This window comes from Ciconia boyciana, chromosome 10, assembly GCF_034638445.1.
Source record: "Ciconia boyciana chromosome 10, ASM3463844v1, whole genome shotgun sequence".
NCBI lineage: Eukaryota > Metazoa > Chordata > Aves > Ciconiiformes > Ciconiidae > Ciconia > Ciconia boyciana.
The window spans coordinates 35,464,219-35,485,398 of record NC_132943.1 but is presented as its reverse complement, the minus strand read 5'-3'; the positions used below and the strand labels follow the sequence as shown (position 1 = coordinate 35,485,398).

General features: G+C 43.0%; 2 protein-coding genes and 1 long non-coding RNA gene across 10 annotated transcripts in view; 1 reads left to right on the top strand and 2 right to left on the bottom strand.

The window, feature by feature from the left end:
• Positions 1–14,154, bottom strand: part of STAT1 (signal transducer and activator of transcription 1) — a 33,107-nt gene extending 18,953 nt beyond the window's left edge. For 2 of the 4 annotated variants that reach the window (XM_072873883.1, XM_072873884.1), the window contains exons 1-11: positions 13,068–13,191; positions 11,030–11,158; positions 10,245–10,389; positions 8,876–8,974; positions 6,271–6,366; positions 5,453–5,531; positions 3,652–3,743; positions 2,859–3,010; positions 2,443–2,601; positions 973–1,065; positions 409–468 (exon numbers count right to left, since the gene is read on the bottom strand). In XM_072873883.1, the coding sequence (XP_072729984.1) occupies positions 409–468; positions 973–1,065; positions 2,443–2,601; positions 2,859–3,010; positions 3,652–3,743; positions 5,453–5,531; positions 6,271–6,366; positions 8,876–8,974; positions 10,245–10,389; positions 11,030–11,157 (1,103 nt within the window). In that variant the 5' untranslated portion in view covers position 11,158; positions 13,068–13,191. Of the gene's footprint in view, positions 1–408; positions 469–972; positions 1,066–2,442; positions 2,602–2,858; positions 3,011–3,651; positions 3,744–5,452; positions 5,532–6,270; positions 6,367–8,875; positions 8,975–10,244; positions 10,390–11,029; positions 11,159–13,067; positions 13,192–13,995 lie in introns of those variants that run through there. The other 2 variants (XM_072873886.1, XM_072873885.1) reach the window with 2 other exon arrangements.
• LOC140657213 (uncharacterized) lies at positions 13,262–17,528 on the top strand. Of its 4 annotated transcripts, XR_012044243.1 has the most exons (4): positions 13,262–13,482; positions 14,895–15,101; positions 17,098–17,261; positions 17,397–17,521. It is a non-coding gene; the product is annotated as an uncharacterized lncRNA (long non-coding RNA). The 4 variants fall into 4 exon arrangements; XR_012044241.1 differs by lacking the exon at positions 17,098–17,261 and having other exon boundaries at positions 17,397–17,528; XR_012044242.1 differs by lacking the exon at positions 17,098–17,261 and having other exon boundaries at positions 13,262–13,868; positions 17,397–17,528.
• A 70-nt stretch (positions 17,529–17,598) lies between these two features.
• The window catches only part of STAT4 (signal transducer and activator of transcription 4), a 41,590-nt gene continuing 38,008 nt past the window's right edge, over positions 17,599–21,180 (bottom strand). For both annotated transcript variants that reach the window (XM_072873888.1, XM_072873887.1), the window contains exons 22-24: positions 20,518–20,584; positions 19,895–20,003; positions 17,599–17,738 (exon numbers count right to left, since the gene is read on the bottom strand). In XM_072873888.1, coding sequence (XP_072729989.1) covers positions 17,712–17,738; positions 19,895–20,003; positions 20,518–20,584 — 203 coding nt within the window. In that variant the 3' untranslated portion in view covers positions 17,599–17,711. The remainder of the gene's footprint in view (positions 17,739–19,894; positions 20,004–20,517; positions 20,585–21,180) is intronic.

The window sequence follows — 21,180 nt, the reverse complement described above, 5'->3', positions numbered from 1 at the left end:
CCTTTCCCCCATTCCATGCAAGTTTCTGGACCCCAGAGCTGTGTCAAATGAACAGAATGCCCCCTAAAGACTCGAATGGGAAGACAAAAACTCACTTGCTTTCTTAAAAGCACAGCCCCCTTTCATGACCTTACAGCCACTGTTGTTATTTTGGAGAGCCTGTTCCATTTCTTTCCCTGTTCTTAAAGCAAATGCTGAGGCCTTCTGTACTTTGTGATGTGTCTTTAATGGCAGAGAGATATTTAGAGCAAGGGCATGGGTAAGAAAAAGGGAGGATGTACCTGCTGCCATAGAGAACCAGCCTGCTCCTGGCCAACTCAACACTTAAAATATGACTGCCTTTTGGATTTCTGAATGCAGGGACTGCTTGCCATTAACGTACACAGGGATGAGAAAAATGCAACATACTTATCAAATAAAACTTTCACTTTCAAGTTGTAGTTCAATTCCTGCAATTTCACCAGCAACCTGGAAAGAGAAGTTTTGTTTTTTTTTAAAAGGACTCCAATTGCAAAAGACAGGTTCTCTTCTACTGCACTGCTTATCACAGGTATATTTAAGCTGCACAACTCAGGGCCACATACAGACTCCAAGCTTGCTCCATACAAGAGAGCATAGATGCAGTGACAGGATAAATTAGCAAGGTCTGTAGACACTGATCCCACGTCCTGATTTAGAGAGGAAACTAGATGGGCAAATGAGTTCTTTTGCATGACAAAGTGGTCTGCATGTGTCTGTTCTGCTGTTTGGTTGTGTTTCTTATACATTCAATACCCCTCACATTTGGTAAAGGGTAAAAGCTAAATGCAAGTTAAAACTTTGCTAGAAGACGTCCCCCTGCCACATAGCACTTTCCTCCTCCTGACCTCAGCACTTAGGCTATACTGTAAGATGTGCAATCCTCTCAGCTGTAGGAAGCCAATGACATGAAAAGCTTACCACAAAACAAGAAGGGGGAAGGGGAAAACATACCTTAGCTTTACAGTAAACTGTACCCCTGTCTTCAGGACTAATGGCCTCTGAGGATGTGTTGGCATGCAAGGCTGCCTCTCTACCACAAAGGAGCTATGGAAAGAACAGATTAAAGGCACTTTGATAAATCAAAGTTGTATTTAAGGAATAAGAAATTACATTTAAAAAGTGAACTTTAGAAGAATGGTGATTTACCAGTAGTATTAGACACTTTATTAATTCAGTTTCACTCTATACAGAGGTCTGTGTGTTGGTTTCTTTCACTTGTATCAATGGGGCTAGAAATATTGCAAGTGTGAAGTGATTTCATAAGGTCTGGCTTTTCCTAAATACATTGATGGCTTGGGGAGGGAGAGTGCTACCTGAAACTTCCCTGAAATCAAACAGCATGTAAACACTGTCATGTAACCAGTATAATCCAAGTGAGGAGTGTTCCTTCACTTGCTGTTCCCAGTGCTTGCTAAATTATTACGGTTACAGTGCTGTGAGACAGTGCTATGTAACAACACATGCCCAAGAGCTAGATAAGCTAGCTGGGGATTTAGTGAGGGCTAGCTAACCCCATGAAGCAAACTCCTGAGGCTAACCTTCTGATGAACCCCAAACTGTTGCCATCTTGGGCACCTTTCGTGTAGCACTGTGCTGTGTAGACATAAATCCTGAAGTATTTCTATTGTTACAAAGTCCTAGGCAGCACGGAGACTTTTCCTTCCACTACACTCACAGGCAAGATAACTAAACAGCAGTTGGGCTTCTACAGCACTTCCTCATTGCCTTCACTTCATTGAAAAGCAGTACCTGTGTGTTCCAATTGAAGATTAGTGGTCAAAGCATCTGAATGGGACTCTGGAAACCTTGGGTTCTAGCCCCCTGTACAGGATGTTACCTACTGTATCTAAGCCCCTGCTCTTATCTGCTATTCTCAAGCCTTGTGCAGCATGAACTTTTGTCTACTGTATGTTTACAGAATGGGATTCTGATCTTATGTGGGGGCAACAACCAGCTACAGTAACTTGCCTCAGAGATGGTACAGAAATAGGGCTGGCCTCCCTATGCTGGAGACAAAAAGGATGCATCCAGAGACAAAGGCTTGGAGAATCTAGTGTGTATTTGTTTTGGGCATAGCTTGGTGCAGATGGTTTCACGTCTCCACCTACTTGACCTTTGCAGGGCTAAAGCAAGAAATGGACTAACAGACTGGGCGTTTGATTCTGTAATCAATGCGTATTGTAGCATAGCTCCTGCTAACTTAAATGATGGCTGATCACAAACCCTTGCCATGGGCCTAAACCACTGTAAACCTTAGATAGGGTAAATCTCAAAAATGGTCATTTAGTTTAATGTTTGTGACAAACTTAGGAAAACCTCAGAAAATGCAAAATTAGCGTGCAGGAAATATTGAGGGAACAGAAGGTGAGGTGCTCTCCATCCATTTACTCAGGCAAACACAAAAAGACCCTTGTCTGTTACCTCTGGATGAGTTGTTTGAAAAGGCTGTGTGTTCGGTCTTGCAGAACTTGTTTATTTTTTGTGATGGGATCAGGGTCATAGGTAAACTTCTGTTCCAGTTCCTCAAGCTTTTTGAGCTGCTGACGAACTTGCTGTAGACTTTCAGCAACAATGGTGAACCTACAATTACACAATCTTATTACTTTTAGCATGTTTTTGTATAGTAATAATGCTGAGACACCAGCCAGGTGACTGTCCCTAAGGACTAGGCAGTGCACATTGGAAATGTGGTGAGGTAATAAAATCAATGAAATATAGCTATGCTGTGACAGAATGAAAATGCGTAATATAAATAATCAGTATATTTCACAGATCTGGTGTTCCTTCATAACACACTTCAAATTCCTGTCCAATGCAGTCCTTGACTAGAGACTTACCAGTTCTGTAGCTGGTCAAGACAGGCGTTGGGTGGGCCACCAATGCATGCAGTCTGTTGCCTGTGTTTCCACTCCACCAGCTCCTCATTAATAAGAGCACTCTGTGTGTGCTCTGTGGTGTTCAGCAGCTGTATTATCTTGTTCACCACTTCCTATAGAGAATATTAAATTACCCTGTTTATTAAAAATACTTCATACAGGAAAACTAAGTACTGTCTTAGCTAACACTATCTGTCTTGCAAAACTTGGCAAGGACCTCAAAGTAATAGTTTCTGTCAACAGAGGATGTTTTCTAAAAAAACCTGCTTCTTTTCAGCTGGAGTATTTGCTAGATTAAGTGGAGAAACAATGGAGAAACATAGCACATTCAGTATCGCTGAATTCTGAAGAGCCAGTGTCTCACATCCATGTACGTCCCAAGTGTATATCTGGGATCACCCAGTGCTTGCTGTAGATTTGAGCACTGCAACAAGAGTGAGCACATTTAATTCTAATATAGCTGCAAAGTTTTTAATCTTTTTTTTCCTCAAGAACATGACTATTGATATGACACCTTTTCCCTCTCATTGTTCTTTTAGCTTTACCTGACAGAGTTTGATAAAGGTTGCTAGAAGAGAAATAAAACTGCTTACAGAGATTCTAGATTCTCAGTCAGGATGGAAAGAATGAAATCTTAGTTCAACTGATAGTAGCAGAAAAGTTTTCTTTTATATAACTTATGTCAACCCAATGAAAACGAACATGTGTTCAAAATGAAGTGCTGTTGCCTTCTGAAAGAAAACTTGAGCACTACCTTTCTCTTCAGGTCAAGTGATAAAAACATCTTCTGGAGATTCATCTGTTCTTTCTTATATTCCTCCTGCGACACACTGTTGGATTCATGCTCTGTAAAATAAGTCCGAATTGTGAAGGTGAGGCTGAAGGAGTGCTGAAGTATGGGTGGGGGAAACATTATGGGGAGAGGACACCTGCCTGGGTAATGTCAAGTGAAGTATATCTTTAAAGCTTAAGTGTCATGGTTTAGCCCCAGCTGGCAACTAAGCACCACGCAGCTGCTGGCTCACTCCCCCCCCAGCAGGATGGGGGAGAGAATCAGAAGAGCAAAAGTAAGAAAACTGGTGGGTTGAGATAAAGACAGTTTAATAGGGAAAGCAGAAGCCGTGCACGCAAGCAAAGCAAAGCAAGGAATTCATTCACTCCTTCCCATGGGCAGGCAGGTGTTCAGCCATCTCCAGGAAAGCAGGGCTCCATCACGCATAATGGTTACTTGGGAAGACAAATGCCATCGCTCCTAATGTCCCCCCTTCCTTCTTCTTCCACAGCTTTATATGCTGAGCATGACGCCATATGGTATGGAATAGCCCTTTGGTCAGTTTGGACCAACTGTCCTGGCTGTGTCCCCTCCCAGCTTCTTCTGCACCTGGCAGAGCATGGGAAGCTGAAAAGTCCTTGACCAGTGCAGCAACAACTAAAACATCCCTGTGTTATCAACACTGTTTTCAGCACAAATCCAAAACATAGCCCCATACCAGCCACTATAAAGAAAATTAACTCTGTCTCAGCTGAAACCAGGACATTAAGGGAGGAAATATTTACTGCCTCCTAGATTTTTGTTTCCTCCTTTTCCCCCTTCTGAAAGGACAGAGTCTACACTTAAAACACTAATGCAAGGAAAAGCCACTATCCCAGTGAAGTAACTGAGATGTGAGTTCACTTGCTTTTTAGAGCAAGAGTCTGATTTAAAATAATGATTCTATTGTGTAAAGATACACACTGAGCAATTTTTTCTCCTGCTGACTTCAGACATGAATCATTCAACTTACCTAACCTGGCAACAGAAGTTAACTGTTATTTCAAGGGAGGATGTTTACAGCCTCCTGAGTGTAGCCCAGGCTGACAGATACTACATAGTTGCCCTAGCTACTACCTCTGCTGCCTACTGACCTTAAGTTAGAGATTCCCGTCTGCCTCATGGAAAGCGCTACCTGCTCCTAGGTACAAAGAGCAAGATTGTGGCTCAATGTTCCCCTTAGTACCTTCTGAACACGTCCCTCTTCTGAGGGACAGTCGACTGCCAATTTGAATTGGAAACTGAAGCCTTTTCTAGAACAAAGTAGTCAAAAAACCAGACAGATCTATATAAGGAAACCAGTGTGGACTACAGCTGCATGTGCTTCCCTCAGTACACAAAAGCCTACAAAACTTGAAGCAGGAAGGCATTTGTGAAATACAAGATGGCAAAGAGAAGCCTAAACTTAACTATTTAGGTGTATGGTTGAACGGTCACAGAGTCTATAGGGTTTGCTATTTCTAGTTAGCAAAGGGATGTAAAGGACAAAGGAATGCTGCATTAACAAAGAGGCTTTCTTACTTGTAAGAACAGACAGATGCAGAGAATGCATTTTCAGGAATTTAGGTTTCAGTGTGAAGCAGAATTAATGAAGGAGGGACATTACCAAAGCAGGATTAATAAAGGAGGGACATTACCAGTAACTCTGGCCACATATCGTTAGGTTTAGTTTCCTGACATAAGACAGCAGAGTTTACTCTCACAAACTGTATGCAATAGGGTATGTCCTTGATAAATTACTCACCTCTGTTCTGCAAGGTTTTACACTTAAAGTCATATTCATCTTGCATATCCTCTAATGTCTTGATGTCTTGCTCCACATCCTATAAAGCACAAATGAAGGTGGCCACAATTATTCAATACTTTCATATAATGCAAGACTACTTCTGATTAGGAACTGCCTGGTACCAGCCCTTTACAGAGATGAAGTCCAGTTTTGTAGCAATACCTCTTCCTGAACTCCCTAACAGGAAATATCCCTAAACTTAATCACCTTCTATTCCCTCTCCCTCCCTCTTCTCAGCTAACTAAAATCTGTGAATTATAAAATATGGAAAAGCTTTCATTGTCTAGCCATCTAAGTTCACAGAGTTTAGGAGAACCTAGGCTACAGTAGAAAAACTTGGAACAGCACACAGCATTTTAAACAAACTTTCAAATTCTTAGGTATTGCTTGGAGAAAAGCTTTCTGCCATGACAGTATTTGTTAAGACAATAAACATCTAAATGCTAAATGAAAAGCTGTCTTCCAGTTAACAACAAATTGGTCAGTATATGATTTCTTAAGAGTTTTTCCTCGGTTGCTAGTATTTCAGATGGGTAAAATGTTTTTGTTGCTAAAATTTAGGCACAGGAAACTGGATCTTGCTGACCCAGTCAAATACCATTCTGTATTATGGTGCTACTGACAAATAATTACTTTCTATTTTCAGACAATCATTGGTTATAGCCTTGAAAACCAAACCATTACCTTTACTTTTGTCATTTTAGAAAGTCTTATGTACTGAAAGCTTTTCAACATCTGTGAATCAGCAAACACTACTTTAAATATACTATACTTACTATAACACTGTTCTTTACAGCCTTAACTTTTGCATCAAGCTCCTTCTGTTTGTCCAGCATCCCAATCACAGTGTTCTGTATGTTCCCCACTTCCATCTGCGGGAAGCAAGCAGAACAACAACAGAAGTCAAACCAGAGTGACCCATGACAGCAAATACTTTTTTTGTTAATATGTTAGTGGCTTTTCTTGACAAACAACCTGATGAAGCATGATTTGTTCTGATAAATCATACTAAGGTTTTGTAACATAAGATTGAGTTCAGGTGAATTTGCAAGAAACAAGGGAGGATTAAAAATGCCTGTTGTGTGGTGATGCTGCATTTTTTTATCATAGCAATATAAAGCTATAAACATATTCTGTTTTCTCTCTGCACAAATCCATTATTTTTTTTGCTTATCTTCATGTATCTTCTAAATGTATTTCAAGAAAACAACAACCCTGAAGGCTGGATGACATCCACAACAAGTATTAGATTCATCCATACAGCATATGGGGAGAAACGGGCTAAGAGAAAGAACAAGACAGGTCTGTGTACAGGTCAATGGGGTAACTTGGTATGCAATTTCTTTCCTACAGGGCATTCAGGCACGTTTTAGATGTCTGTATAGTTCCTTTGAAAGCTGACCTCAATATCATTCAGGAAGTTTACTGCATGACATCACTCAGGGAGACCTGCAGTAATTTGAAAGAGGATTTTTTTTGTTCCACGCATTAACAGTACTATTGGTGTTAGAAACTTGCTGTTCCTCCAGAGTGGGACAGTCAGGTACGCATTGTTGCTCTGAGCTTAAGTTGAAGCGTTAATAAGGTCATCTAAAGTGTTTATTTTGGTAAACTGCCAAAGGTCCCCCATCCTAGACTTAAGTCAGACTATTTAGGCAATCTGAGCACACTCTAACATTCAGGATTCTCCTTCAGTTTTTATGATGCTCGTACTTGTGCTTGCTCTGCATTTTATCTTCTCAGCTTTGGGAAGTGAGAACATTTACCAGAAAGCAGAGGTAGGGCATGGTGTTGTACCTAGTGCCAACAGTAAGTACAGGAGGACTTATTTCCCTTTTTGATGACCCAAATGTATTGTGTGCTGGAAAGGCAGTTGTGAGTACTTTGTCACGTACCAGAACAGAAACTGAACAGCTGTGCTGCAGCTACAAGGGCTCTGTCAGAGTCACATTTTTAAAGGAGCTGTTTTGGACACAGTTCCATTAGGCCCCTTGTTGAAAGCCTATGCCTGAGTGCTCTTCCCACTCTACCAACACACAGTCAAAAAGTTGCCCTAGAGGGAAGCATTTCAGTATCGGAACTTAACATGCTTAGTCAGTCATTGCTTTATTATTACATAAATGGATTACATCTAGCGTTTAGTTTGCATGCCTTTCCCAACTGCAGAATTTTTTTTAATTGCAAAACAGTTCTTGCAAAGGAAAAACAAAAAAGATGGAAAGTCAGAGAACAGATGAGGAAGGAGAAGAATACAGCTTTACCTATGGTTCAAGGAAAGAAATGGGCTTAATTTAAAAAAAAAAAACACAACAAAAATAGAAAGAAATACTTGGAGATAACTGGGAAGGAGAATGATGCATCATTTTCCCAGAGAGACAGTCCAGAGAAGCAAGGCTCAGCTGCTTAATACAGAGTAAATTCAGGAGTAAAATGCTGTTTTGGTTTAGACCCAGTGGGCAATTAAGTACCACCCAGCTGCTCGCTCACCCTCCCCCCGGTGGGATGGGGGAGAGAATTGGAAAAGCAAAAGTAAGAAAACTCGTGGGCTGAGATAAGAACAGTTTAGTAATTGGAGCAAAAATAATAATAATAAATTGTAATGAGAAGGAAAACAACGAGAGAGAGAGGAACAAAACCCAAAGGGCGGGGGGGGAAAACAAACCAGTGATACAACCACTCACCATCCACTGACTGACACTCAGCCAGTCCCCAGGCAGTGATCGCTACCCCCTGGCCCACTCCCCCCCAGTTTCTATACTGAGCACGACGCCATATGGTATGGAATATCCCTTTGGGCAGTTTGGATCAACTATCCTGGCTGAGTCCCCTCACAGTTTCTTGTGTGCCTGGCAGAGCAGGGGAAGCTGAAAAGTCCTTGGTTAGTATAAACACCATTTAGCAACACCCAAAACATCAGCGTGTTATCAATATTATTCTCATACTAAAATCCAAAACACAGCACTATACTAGCTACTAGGAAGAAAATTAACTCTATCCCAGCTGAAACCAGGACAAATGCAGAAGAAAAAAGCTAAAATCTTGCTGGAGAAATTAGGCAAGCACTAATTATTAAATTGTAATAAAATCTGATGAGCACATCAGGCTATACTACAGAAGCATTAGAAAAACAGGGTAGCTTTTAATCACTTAAGGAATAAAAATTACTTCCTGGCCATTTCCCCTCCAAATGCTTCATACAGCACAAACAAGCCACGCTGTCTAGCTGGGTACATATCGGCGCTCACTCTTCTGTCTTTACGAAACATATTGTTGGGCAGAGAGAAGGCAGCCTGTTTCTTCTTTCAGTCTTCTTCCAATCCCTCTGTCCCAAATAATAGGAAAGAGTAGATACAACTGCAGTAGACGTTCCAGGAGCGTTACCTGATTTAACAACTGGGCACTGTTCAGTATTTTCCTCTCTTCTTTCAGACAGCTGTAGATGATCATTGCCATGTGTATTGGGTCTTCTTGGAAGTTATCCTGGCGTTAGAGACAGTCTATCATTAAAGTTCATACTCGTAATTTCTTGTCCTTCAGTAAACCGATGAGCAAAAAGATTAGTGGGTGACTGTGTGTGAGCCTCAAGGCACACATTGGTCATAGCATGCTCCAAGACTACAGGGAGTGTGACGGCTGCAACCATCTCCAAGAATAAGTTTCTATTTTAGTTCATTAGTGTACAAAGAGATGGGGCTTGGCACAAAACAACAGGAAAGGATCAGACACATTACTGGGAGAAGTGAGATACTACCCTACAGTCCTAGAGAGAGCTTGTCCTCTCTTGAGAGCCACCCTCCCACACCTTTGAAGTATAGCTGCTGGTTTTGAAGGGTGGTTGTTCTAGTTTGACATGTACAGCTCTTGCTCAGTGATGTAAAGGAGGCATCCTAGCTGCATTTTATGAACATGCAGTCAAGGCTAGATAAAAATACAACCTTATTGTTTTACATGCATACAAAGTTGAAACATGCTCTGAGTATTACCCCGCTCTGCCCAGGATAGTGCTGCCCCGGGGGTCGCTGAGTTGTACTAGCCTTCTTGACTGAGCTTTCATTGCTGATCTATAGTTACTATCAGGTAAGTACAGCCTGGCCATGCTCTCCTCTCCTCAGAAAACAGTCCCCTAGTCACCGACTTGTGGTGAGGAGAAGCTAGGTGTGTGGGAAATAGCCTGTGGAGAAGGTGACTCTGTGGAAGATCCTCTGGCATAGAGCCCTACAGGGAGGAGGGGAGGACTAGCTAACATAAGTAATTAAGTCCACTAAGGATACGTTCTGTGCCGCTGCTCACTACCAATTGCTTTGGCCCTTTTCTTTGTCAGTACAATACGATGTGCAGAAGTGCTGTCTAATGACAAGTCCTTTTGCTATTAACTGTAGTTCTGCAGTTGCATGGGAAGGACTTCTTCCCCTGTGTTTCTTCTGCATCAGAAGCTCATTAGTACACTGAGGAAACTGGCTGGCGAAGGGGTGGGGTAAGCAAAACTACATCCGAGTAAGCACTCCAAATACATATAGTCAACACCTTACAAACTACAATTTCCTTTTTCCTAGAATTCTCAGAAACTGTAATGAAACTGTAACTTTCCAATTAAAACACAAGTGGAACAACATTTGAATTCTGGCTTTTAAATTAGGATTCTCACACTTTCTTTGTGAAAGTCTCTCACGGCAGTGTAGTTTGCTTAAAGGCATCCAATTGCCTACTGAAGCAATTCAAGCAAGTGCATAGGCATATGCCCCAGGCGTACCTGAAGATTACGTTTGCTTTTCCTTATGTTGTGTTGCAGCAAAAAGTTGTTTTCTATCAAGAATCTACTGAATTGATCATCAAGTTGGGACAGCAGGTCATGGAATAACACCGTAGCAAAAGATACATTGTTGGCTGCGTGTTCCCTAGAATAATTTAAGGCATGCTTGTGTTAAATACACTTTCAATACAGCGTTCAAGAAATGCATACAGGAGTACTTTATTTTTAATCCCCAACTCCAGTTGTAGTATATGCAAGCAGTAAGAATTACCTTCAAACATAAGCTAGTTTCATTCTCTCAACTTTACCTTCCTTGATACAGAAACGTTGGTTTTCTCTGTATTATTCTTGCCACATTCTGTGCAACTTCATTTACTCCTTCCATGCACACCAAGAAGCTAAAAGTGAAACTGATGTATGTGCATGTTGTACCACTCTTCTAAAAGAAGACACTCCACAGAAATCTTGGTAAAAGTTCAAAGTCTGCAAACAGTGAGACTGAGCTGCCAAGGCAGTAACTGATCGGTCTTAAACCGGACGCTTTTGTTACAGACCAACTGAGGGAAATATGAGATAGTATACTTGTTAGGCTAGGCGTCAGGCCCCTCTACAAAGCCCTGGAGAGGGGCAGGAACGCAGGCTGTAGCACCCACACAGCTACTGAAGCGTCCTACCAGCAAAGGTTCACCTAGCAGCTTGCTTCCCCAATATTCTTCTGCTGCCTGTAACTGCATGTATGAGAACGCTAGTTATCACACAACCTGAAGGGCGATTTCTATGCTTACCAATCCTGGTTTTCCAGCCACTGTGCCAGGTACTGCCTGATCTCCATAGGAAAGCTGTCATCATATAGCTGGTGAACTTGCTCCAAAAACTTGGAATCAAGTTGCTGTAGCTGATACCACTGAGTCATCCTGAGGAGGGGGAGTAGGGAAAAAAATCAGTGTAAATGTTTAGCATTTGGACTGAACTGGTGAAAAGTAACTAATTTAAAGTTTTCATGAACATTGGCAAAATTGGAGGAGTAGGAAGGAAAAGCATTTCCAGCAAACAAAACCATTTTCTTTTCAGCTGCAACAGTTTTAGAAAGCTAATCATTAGAACTGAATACAACTTCTGCACTTAATTTAAAAAAAAAAATTGCAAATGAAGACAGTGCACTACGTGAAAAATAACTCAAAGCAAAATCACCCTGCCCTATGAAAACTTGCATCTTTTTCCTTTGAACCCCTTTTCACAGCATTTAGGGTACTCGTAGTGTTACCGCTCTCTTGCTTAGTAGGGATACGGGAATGAGGACCTGTGTGTTTGACCTGTACTCTGCAGGATCGAGATCCTGTATGTGGCGTTCCACCTTTTTTGGTGCAGATGTACTCACATCACCAAGAGCGTGAGTGGGAAACCAAAGAAACCTCTAAGGGCCCATCTTCAGGTGCTATTTGTGTCCCCACTTGCCTGCTCTGAAAATGGACTAGATCTCAAGTCACTTTAAATGGAAAAGTATTGGAAAGATGTTTTTTCTGCTATATGCCTTAGTTCCCATGATCAAATTTTCATGCTAAATTCAAGTAATCTGTGCAGCAGACACAGGGTACTCAAAATGAACTAACATGACTGAGAGAAGCTGTGCTGTACAATAACACTTCTATGGCAGAGTGGCTGATATATGGTCTCTGCAGGCCTGTTACCGTCTCCTCACTGGGCTGCAGGTTAGCGTCTTGTAGTGGAAATTGCATGTAAAGATATGTCCAAGGAACAGTCCAGGCTGATAATATGGGTGGTGAGATGCAAGTCCACTTGCATCTGCAACTTTTAAAAAAGGGTGGTAGGACCTATCTAATGAACAGGGTGGCACTGGGGTGAAGGACTATCTTATACATGGCTTCCTGCCAGACCCCATTAGTGTTTGTATGCCAGTCCCCTCTGCTGCCAAGTGGCACGAGAGTTAGAAATGCTATTATGTTTAAAGTGAGGGCTTTGAGGATTTTGATGCACGTGGGATTCAGATTACGGGTAACGCAGCATTTGAATACGCTGTAGTGGCACCAAGGCAAAGAGTTAAACATGACATTAGTGAGGAAAGCTGGAAGAATTTGTCTAAATGAATGAAGTTAGTCCATTTTTTTCCCCCTACTGCTTAAACAAAGACATATTCCAATCTTCCTGTGTCTTAAAGCAACCAGACTGGGAAGTGACTTAGGAGCGGTGGCAGAGAACCATCCAAAGAGCCTGTTACAGAGCACTATGATAATGCAGCAAATGCAATCCTTGGGGATGCAAGCAGAGAAACGCTGGAAAAAGTGGGAAGTCAGCCCCTCTTGTGGAAAAGGCATTAGAGAGACCAATACTGGGATATAGGGCTCAGCCTGCCATTGACAAACTGACAAATGAAGCGGTGTGGGATGGAAAACGCATTTTGCCCGTACGCATCTCTGGAGAAAAGGGGCCTTAGGTGCAGCTGGCGGGGGTCTGTGTGCCCCGCGAACGCCCTGCTCGAGGGTGTCTGCCCGGCTGAGCTCGGACGCCCTCCTGGCTGCGCTCTAACCGCATTTAACCCGCCGCCTCCTAACAATTCCATTCCTCATGTCATTCCCGACTTTCCCGGGTGGCGACCGCCGCCAAATCCCGCGACGGCAGCTCAGGAGCGAAGGGCGGGGGACAGCCGTCCCTGCCGCCTGCGACCTCGCACGCCTCCCCCGCCACCGCGGCTCGGCGGGGCGGACAGCGCGCCCCCGCGTCGTGTTCCCCCACCCCGCCAGCCCCAGCCCGCCCTCGCCGCGGCCGTTGGCGACCGTTAGCCCCCACCCGCGCCACCGCACTTACTCGTGGGACGAGGCTGCGCTCCAGCTCCGCGCCGCGACCCCCGCCTGCGCCCAGAAATACCCGCACAGCCGCGGAGCGGGGGGCTGGCCGCAGGGCCAATCAGAGCCCAGCCCCCGCCGCCTCGGCCAATGGACGCGCGGCGGCGCCGGGCTGCCCCGCCCACAGCCCTTTCCCTTCCGCGTAGGGGAGGCGGGGTGTTCCCGGCGCGGCGCTCCCCCCCCCGCGCCCCTCCGCCGGGGCCGCCGGCCGCCCCGAGGGGCTGCTCGGGGTCCCTGCCCGGCCGGCCGGCCCCGGAGAACTGCGCAGGGGCTGCAGGAGCACCACGCGTATAATGTAGAGAGAGGGTGCGCCTGTTCAGAAAAGGCTGCCCAGCCGGCGCGGCGACGGCGGCAATAGCAGGCGAAGCAGAAATAGGGTGAGCACCGTCCCCGGGGACAGGCCGCCGCTTCTGTCGGCTTCTGGCGCTCCCACGTGCGTTGGAGCAGGGCAGTGTTAGAAGTCTGGAAACGTGTGAGAGAACGCGCAGCTGCCGAGAAGGAGCGAAAAGACGTTTAGGAAGTGGGATTTGTGAGCAGATGTAACAGGTGAAAGAGGAGCAGGGGCTGCTGCCCGGGCGGCAGCCGGTGCTGTTGCGGTGTCCCCACAGGAAGGGGGGTGACCCTGTCAGGGATGAAGGCCGTTAGGAGGTGACTCCCGTTGCCCCAGGAGGAAAGACACCGAAGTGCAAAGCTCAGTAGGCGATCTCCGGACAGCAGCCAAGGATGGCGAGCTGGCCAGCGAGGGGGCTAGTCTGAGGAAGCGGTAGGTTTAGTTACGCTGGGCGTTCGCCCCGCTGCCTTATCCCTGCCGTGTAGCGACTGCACCGCCGTGCAGCTCCCCGCGCTGTGGGCGCCGTTCCCCCCCTCTCCTTCGAAGCCAGCTGCCGTACCTCCCCTCACCTCTCGGGTAAGGCTCCGGGAGCCTTTTCCGGCGACCAGCCCAAGACCGCCTGCGGGTGCCGGCTCCCCGCCGCCTCAGGGAGCGGGCGGCCCGGGCCTGGCGCGGCGGGAGGGGGAGCGCCGAGCCGGGAACAGCCGCACCACGTGACTTCGGGGAAAGGGCCGACTGAGGGGAAGGCGAAAGCGAAAGCTGCAGCGGCGGCTGCTCGCCCGCCCGCTCGCCCGCCTTGCCCCGGGCTGGCCGCACGCCTGGCCGCCGCCGCCGCAACGTCCGCGCTCTGTGAGCGGAGCAGTCGGCCTCACGGCGAGAGGGGCCGCTGCGGGCCCCGGGCGGTGGCTGGCACCTGGCCGCGGGCGCCCGGCCTGGCCCGGCTCTCCCTAGCGAGGCAGCAGCGGCTTCTTTTCCTTATCGTCACGATTGGTGGGGGCTTAAAGCAATGGAGGTTAAAAGTAGTTCTGAACTGTAAGCCATAGCAAGCGACCTGCTTTTCGCCGTTGCAGTGAGAAAATCTCCCGGATTCAACTCCTGTTGGTGGGATACTCAGCCGGCGTAGTGACAGGCGGGCTCTGGAAAGCGATAGCGGGGGCATAGGAGTCTGTGAAGGCCGCCCTTCTCACAAGCGTCCGCATTGCATGGGTGGAGGAAAGGCATGCAAATGCATTAAAGGATTGTACGAACACAGTTGCAATTGTTAGTTTAAGGACTGTAACTCAGATTTCCATCCAAGTTATGGAAACTTTAAGAATCCTGATAAACTGCAGGCGGCTGAGTGGTTTAATCCTTCCCGGTGTTTTGTCAGTTGAGAGTTTTCTTCCCGCTGAATATCTTTTGATAAACAGGTTTCCTTTTCCTTCATGTCATCTTTCTTTCAACGGCCTTATTTGCTAGGACGCTGTTACTGCTACTTGGACGTGTGTGGTCTCGTTTGTTCTTGTCTCGTGTATGAAGTGTCAACAAAGGCTGGAAGAACTGAAGTCCAGGCTTCCGTGCAGGTCTCCAGGATCCTTGCATCCTTTTCGGTATCCTTTGTATCCCCCTCTCTCCCCAGATGGAGGAGACAATTCTTAGTCCGTGGAAGAACCAAGTATATAGAAGGTCTGTTTGGTAAACTTTGTGGCGTGAAATGCTACCAAGTAGTGGATATAAATGTGGCTATAAATAAAAGCTATAGTAGAAGGTAACTGACAGTTTTTACATTTGTTTAATTAAAATCATTATGGTGATGCATCAAGACACAAAGCACGGAACAATGACATGATTTTCTTTTTCCTGTTATTTTTGACTTTGCTGCTGCAAAACACAGTGAAAGCACAAGCAGAGTTAGTAAAAGTATTAAAAGCAGACGTGCAGACGTTTCGTTTGTTCTGGCAGTATCTGAGGCATCCCTTTCAGGATGTTTTTCTCCCCCCATCCCCTCCATCATTTTACTAGAGAACGCTATTCTTACTCATAGTGGCATAAGGACAAAATTCTCACTTTTTAATGGAAGGAGGCTTGGGCTGTATAAATTTATCTTATAGAAAATTACTCCAATGTTCCTTTTTATCTTATAGAAAATTACTCCAATGTTCCTTTAAAGCAGCAAACTGATTTGAAGTCATATGCCTTTCAATTACATGTTAAACCTACCCCTTGCAAAATCTGTTTTAAAACAATAGTAGAAACTGTAATGCCAAAACCCAATCCACAATGCTATTCAGTAACGTGAAATATATTGTGTTCAAGTCAAGACTTGAGAGTCTTGAAGAGTTGCATTGCACAGGCAGCAGGGAGGAAGGAGAGAGAAGATTGATTCATGTGCCATGTCTGGACCTTTTTTACAGTACTTCTCATGAAGGTTAGATGGTCAAAACTATAGGGTACCCCCCATTTTGTTTGTATTGAGATCGTGAGAACAGGTTAGAATGAAAAGGCGTGCAATAGCTGATGCGAGGTGAAGTTACGTTTGCTGCTTTAGAAGTCTTGTTACTGCTTGTAGTTCAGGCTTGAGATCAACAAAAAGACAGCAAGACTTAATTTTTGTTGTATCTTGAAAAAATTGCACAAAAGTCCAAGTATCCAGCTTTAAGCCAAAATCTGGTTTTATTCATACTGATAATATAAATTACAGATGTTACCAAATTATATACACAATTGCTCTTGTTGTTCTGGAAAATTATTTATACATGATGCTTTCTGAGAGAAAATGGCTTACTATCTGCAGCTGGCTTTGAATCACTCAGATTAATGAACAGAGACATATTCATTTGTTTAAAATCTACTCCCATGTGTCACAGAAGTATGTCATTACTCTCTTTCCATTCACTTGCTTTCAATTAACGTCAATAGTATGGGTGAGAGGAGTGAGTAAAAAAGGAGAAATGAAAGTAAAATCCAGGTCTTACTGATTCAAGGAGGTTGTGTTTTCATCCCAGATGTCTAATTTGTACCTACTCAAGAAGAGTATAAGGTGCACATGCTCAAGTGTTTATATGTATTTTAAGAACTTAGCGTGCTTTAACCATATATTCTGCAGACAAGAATTGAATCTTGAATGAGCCTGCTTACATGAAGTGCAGTGGCCTTGTAATTGCCTGTTTATTATTCTGTTAACAGAGTTTTTAGGGATAATATTGGGGGAAAAAAAACCAACAAAACCAAACAAACCAAACCCAGCACTAAACAGTGCCTGAAAGAAAAAAAAGAGTATTTTAAAAAGGCAATTTACCACTTATATAAAAACTAGTTATTCTGCTTATTAAATGAGTCTCTGACAGGCATGTAATATTCTGTCATATAGCACAAATTGCCCAGTAGTCAGCAAATGCTGCAGCTCTTCAGTAAGTATTTTTAAAAACTGTGCTTCCTAGTCTGCGTTTACTAGATAGTACCCGAACTCTTGTCAGATCAGGATTTTTTTCTTTGTAGACATTCTGATAGTACTTGCTGTAGTATCCGAGTGCTTCATGCACAAATAGATTTACTTCTGCAACTGTTTTGTGAGAGGGGTAAGTTTTACTAACCCTCTCTTCCAGTGGCAACACGGAGACAGCCTTTTTGACAGCACAAATTTTGTGTCTATTTCCTTTCTGGAACTCCCTTCTCTTCCTAGCCTTGCCTGCCCGCCTTCCTTCCACAACTTCTGCTGTGGTGGCAGATAAAAATCTACGCTGAAGGTAGTTAATCTTTGGAAAACAAGCAAACCCGGGACACCTATGGCACATTTGAACTCAGAGGGATGAGAATCTTTGCTTTAAAATACAAGCTAAACCAATGGTATACAAGATTATGATTAAACAGAAACTTTTTAACATAATAAATCCTAATTTCCACAAACACATTAATGTCTTTAGTTATCCTTATATGCTGTTCTCAGAAGCAAAACATTTTGTTATACTCTTGTATTTACAGCAATTCTATGGACGTTAATTCTGCAAGTAAAATTTATCCCTGCTGGACCCCACTGAAGTCAAACGACCTCCAAGCCAGAAAGGATTTGGCCTTTTATCAGTGAGGACAGCAATTCTGACTTGCAGGAGGCTATCTGTAATCCCTAGGGAGAAGATTCCTAGTTTAGACAGTATTGATAACAGAAAGAGGCCCAAGAATAACATCATAATGGTTTCCAGGAAATGCTGATTTACAAAGATGGCGAAAAAAAAAATGTACTGCATCTTTAACCCATCCAGTGTTCACACGATTACTAATTTTTCCAGTGCGTGAACTTCAGTCAGTTGAGTAAGGAGAACTCAGCTAGAAGAAAAGAAGAAAATGATTAGTCTCACGGCAGTTACTGCTGTTCATTCAGAAGTAACTGCAGATGAAACTTTCTCTGGCTCAAGGTAACTGCAGTGTCATTTTGACAATGTAATACAAACTAGTAGGGATCTGAGGAGCCTGTTTCTAGTTCTTTAGAAAATATAGGAATGCTCATTAGAAAACACTCTGTGCGAAATAGTTGCAATAAAAATTATATATATTTTTATATGAACTTTTGTGGTTCTTGCAGCCTATGGATATGTATAGTGGGGTTTTACTGGAGTCTTTGTTTTCCCGATGGGTAGGGGAATCTGGAGAGGGGGAAATAAAAGGGAATTCAGCAGGACTGCGGAAAATATTTCTTGCTAAGACTGAGTGACTGAGTTGTAGGATATTTTGTCCTGCTGCAGATTTCACTCGTTCTCTGCATCTCAGACGGTGCTTTTTATTGCCATCTCATGGAGGAAAACTGTTGCTTTAATAATGCAGATTGTCTGCTTACTGTACTTAGCCAGCTCTTCCCCAGGGTAGATTATAGTGTGTGAATTTGGGATGATAAAGAAAAAAATTCCGTATTTTCCTCATTCCCATTTAGCAAGATAAATAGAACGGAAAAAGGAAAGAATTCTTTAAAAACTTCCAAAACTATTTTCTCCCCTAATTTCTAGCAGAACTTGAAAACATTTCTAGCAAGAGCCTCCAGAAATCCACCTACCGTCTTGCAGCACTGAACCCCTTCTCTAGTACCCTTAAAAACTGCAGCATGATTGTATTTGATCCTGCCAATTAATCACCGAACACATTCTTTTTGCGTGGGTGTGACCCCAAAAGATGGTAATGGTCGCAGCTGGTTTGGAAGCTCTGGACAGAGCTGGTTTGAGAATTACTATGCATGCTAAAAGAAACCAAAAACGTTTGGAGTCTGATGATAAACAAAAGTGAAGCCAACTATTCTTTTCACTGCTGAAACTTTGGGAAATGCAAATGCATACATAGTTCACAAGTGCAGTTTAGAAGGTCAGAGCTGTTTTCACATGTATAAACCAAACAACAAATGAGTGGGAACGTGTCTCAGATTGGGTGTGGTAGGTTTTAACCTACCTAGAGGTTTTAACCTAGAATTTTCATTCAGGCTAGTATTTCAGTGTTAGCTGAAGAACTAGTTTATCATGAGCGCTATCAGAGAAAAACGTGAAGAAGCAAAAAAACATATTTTGCTCTTGAACAGATCTTCAGCTTGGTGTATGTTAAAGAACTCCTCTATTTGTATATAAAGTTTAACTGTGCTTCCAATCATCGACAGTCAGGATTCTGGTTTAGTTTTGTTCCATTTGTGGGTGAGGAGGAGTGTTTACAGAGAGGCATGTGAAGGAGAGTTGACAGGCTTTTAAATACATAACCATTTTAAGATCATAGATCATTGAACATACAGAGAACTAAGAGCTAGTATTAAAAAGGAGGTTTTGTTTTAAAGCTGTTAAAGCCAAACCACTGCTGTGTTTCCTCATAGAAGTCTGCTGGACAAATCCCCAGTGGGTATACATCAGTGCTCTAAGTACTCTAAGCCATGACAATTCACAACACAATTTCTAGTCAGTAAGTAAAAGAGGAAAATATTTTTAACAGGACATTGGTACAGTAATTTCCCAAATTTTCTAGATACTTAGTGAATATTAGTTTTATTTGCTAAAAACGTTTTAGCTGACTCTTAATTTCTCGCTTTGGTATCCCATGTAGAAACTTGCAGCACTGAAAAGTTGTGCATGTTTGCCAAATTGGAAATTTTAACATTTCTTGTGCAGCTTCCCTGAGCAAGTCAAGTCCTTTGTGCTAGCTACAGAACTAGTGTAATCATTATGTATTTGTCAGTGTAAAGGCTTCGTTTGTGCAAGAACTCTGAGATCTTTCAGTTATGACATTCACGGTTCACTGGCCAGCGTGTCAGACAATTCCCTGTTAACACAGTGCTTCCAAGTATGCTTGCAGCATCCTGTCCCATTTCGAATAGGAAATGTCTGCACCATTGTTTCAGAATGCAATACAGCAAGTGATGAGAAAGCTCTAATTTTTTCCTGATTGTACAAGCAGCCTTTTCATAACCAGCCCATTTTCTTAGTATTAACTTATGAATGGAAAAGTTTAAAACATACGGCATTTTCGATCACTGTGGGACTCAGGTGTTCTCTCAGCACAGCATAAACACTTGGAGACATTGGAAGAAGATCTGATGGAGAATGTGGATCTGTAGAATCATTTAAGCTTAAAAAAAAAAAAACAAAAACCACAAAAATAATCTTAAAAGCAACCTAAATCCCTCTAACTTGATGCATAGCAGTGGAGCATGGTGAATGCTTATTAAGGTAGTTAAGCCTGAAGTCGGGCTTGCTGATGGCCCTGTTAAGGACATGCCAACAAGCTGGTATAAGTTTAAAAATGTAGTAGATAGGACCAAGGGAAGAGAGGATAAACCCGACTCTAATATCAGCTGCTGGAGAGAAAAAGGAGACAGTGAAAGATAAGTAGATCAGAGTACTGTAAAGTCTGCATTCAATTTTTACAAATATTTCGCCACATGGATGGGAAAAGCACTGTAGAACTGAAGTTCTTTACTTCCCTTTCTTGTCTTTAGCAGTCCTTGGCCAAATAACAACATGCCACGTGTTGCCATCCCAAACTATTTGAGTGGGGAAGGGAGGCAGGGAAAACTTTGAAACAGTATGTAAATTTAATAAAAATAATATTTGAGGTGTAATACATTTGTAAGGATACTTACATTTTGGAGACTGGTATAAATACAGAAGGAACATAACCTTTGCCTCCTCCATCTGAGGGCTTTGAGACTAAAAATAAATAATAGAGAAATTAAATATTGCCTAGGAATTTTATCATTTATTTGAAATTGATTATCTGCTTTACATGCTGCAGGCCATAACATATTAAAAAATATATGTCCCTATTCATGCTTAAATAAGCAGCCATAAAAATTAGGGGAATTCCTGAGATTAGTCTTTGACTTCAGGTCTTAGTCACGTAATTGATATGAATAGTCATCTCAGAATATAAAACAGTAACTGATTAAAGAGATCTCGTTAGGGCTTCAAAAACAAATATACTGTAACTTTACAAGCTTGGTACTTCTGAGCCTCTAGATTTCCGTTCTGCAAATGCTTGCGTGGAGCTCTATCTCTACAGATACAGCTTCAGCAATGTCTTTTGCATGAAATTAAGCATATACATACATTTTTAGAGGATTGGAGCATTAGGCAAAGTCCACTGAATTAAAATGAAGAGAAAAAACATTTGTAGCCTCCAAATATTTTTGAGTAGGAATTTGAATTCAAATGGAATTGTAACCTTTTATACTGAAAGTCCAGAAGAATATGTATTATCTCTTAAAAATAATCAAGGCTTCGAGGGCTTTTTTTGAGAGAGAGAG